Below are 1,965 nucleotides of genomic sequence, written 5' to 3'. Positions count from 1 at the left end.
AGCTAGCCTCAAGTCACAGTTAGCTTTCAGCTAGCCTTATGAGTCTGTTAGCTTTCAGCTAGCCTTATGAGTCTGTTAGCTTTTAGCTAGCCTCAAGTCACAGTTAGCTTTCAGCTAGCCTTATGAGTCTGTTAGCTTTCATATAGTCTCATACAACCATTAGCTTATAGCTAGTCATTTGGAACTGCTAGCTTGTAACTCATTCAGCAGGTCATTCAGCAGGTCATTCAGCAGGTCATTCAGCAGGTCATTCAGCAGGTCTTTCAGCAGGTCATTCAGCAGGTCATTCAGCAGTCACAGATGTAAATAAATGTCAGTGTTTGGTCCTCAGATCCTGACAGATTAGCTCTCATCTTTTAAATAAGGCTGACTTCATTTCTTCACTTTGTCCTTCAGATATTTCATTAATCAGAATGAAAGCATGACAGGTGAGGTCAGATCAGGTTTCTTCAGCGTTTGGTTGAAAACCAAACTGAATAATTGAGCTGTGTGCAGCTGAAGTCTGGTTATATAACTGATTCATGTGGAACATGTAAATGTTAGCAGCTCTCACTGATTCAGATTTAAGTGGACAAAACAAGAAAACATCAGCAGCACTCTAAAACATGAACAGTAACCTTTAAAAAGGCTGAAAATACTGACCTTTATCAAATAACAGCTGGAAGAACTTTAACACTTTTACTTTGACAAAACTTCCTGTTTTCTTCACAGACAAATAATCTAAAACTAACTTGTTTTTATTTTAAAGGAGAATCAGTCGAATGTTTTCCTGCTTCCAAACAATAATTCATGATCTGAGAGTTCAAATCTATAAAAAGTTATTTATTTATTAACGTCAGGATTTAAATGAGCTAACTGGACTGTTTAGTTTGAACCGTCCCTGACTGTAAACTATAAACACACTCGGTGATCCCAGACTGAACTAATCCTGGACCTGGACCACGTGGACCACGTGGACCAGGTGGACCAGGTGGACCAGGTGGGTCAGAAGCCCTAACAAGCAGATGTCTGACCCTGTTGGGTTGGTTCACATCGTAGCTGTTCAACGAGCCCAGCAGGTGCTGCAGACCAGGAACGTTGTCATCGTTTATGGCGTGGATGATGGCCTTCATCACAAAAGAGTCTTCCTCATCCTGCAGGACAAAGAACTGAAGTTCATCCTCTGTCCCACAGCAGGACCCTGTCCACTGGTCCATCAGGTCTTACCAGTGTATCGTCACTGCGAGCCACGCTGATGTTGCTGCGGGACAGGAAGGAGCGAGACAGCCGGTTGCACAAAGAGATCAGACGGACAGATTGCTGCAGAGAGACAGGAGACAGGAGGACTGAAGGAGTTCATGTGGACTCAGGTCAGCAGGTCTGTCCCACCAGGACCGAAACCAGTTCTGTCCTTCCTGTCCCACAGCTCAGTGACCTGCTGACTGATCAGGACTTCAAGACACAAATATGTTGTCAGTAACTAGAGAAACACCAGTCAACACCTGTAAACGCCTGTAAACGCCTGTAAACATCTGTAAACATCTGTAAACACCTGTAAACGCCTGTAAACACCTGTAAACACCTGTAAACGTCTGTAAACGTCTGTAAACACCTGTAAACACCTGTAACACCTGTAAACACCTGTAAACGTCTGTAAACACCTGTAAACGTCTGTAAACACCTGTAAACGTCTGTAAACACCTGTAAACGTCTGTAAACACCTGTAAACGCCTGTAAACATCTGTAAACACCTGTAAACGTCTGTAAACACCTGAAAACACCTGTAAACATCTGTGAACACCTGTAAACACCTGTAAACGCCTGTAAACACCAGTAAATGCCTGTAAACACCTGTAAACGCCTGTAAACACCAGTAAATGCCTGTAAACACCAGTAAACGCCTGTAAACACCAGTAAACACCAGTAAACGCCTGTAAACACCAGTAAAAGCCTGTAAACACCTGTAAACGCCTGTAAACACCAGTA

The 1,965-nt window shown here is 43.1% G+C and overlaps 1 protein-coding gene across 1 annotated transcript in view; it reads right to left on the bottom strand.

Moving 5' to 3' along the window:
- Window positions 1-1,965, bottom strand: part of LOC106537155 (death-associated protein kinase 1) — a gene marked incomplete at both ends in the record, with an annotated part of 14,994 nt that overhangs the window by 10,136 nt on the left and 2,893 nt on the right. Inside the window, 2 exon segments of the mRNA XM_014034528.1 lie at window positions 1,014-1,133; window positions 1,207-1,299. Coding sequence (XP_013889982.1) covers window positions 1,014-1,133; window positions 1,207-1,299 — 213 coding nt within the window.

The sequence above is a fragment of the Austrofundulus limnaeus genome, unplaced genomic scaffold (genome assembly GCF_001266775.1).
Source record: "Austrofundulus limnaeus strain Quisiro unplaced genomic scaffold, Austrofundulus_limnaeus-1.0 Scaffold2154, whole genome shotgun sequence".
Taxonomy (NCBI): domain Eukaryota; kingdom Metazoa; phylum Chordata; class Actinopteri; order Cyprinodontiformes; family Rivulidae; genus Austrofundulus; species Austrofundulus limnaeus.
Note: the sequence above shows the minus strand (reverse complement) of the source record. Positions and strands in the feature narration are given on the sequence as shown.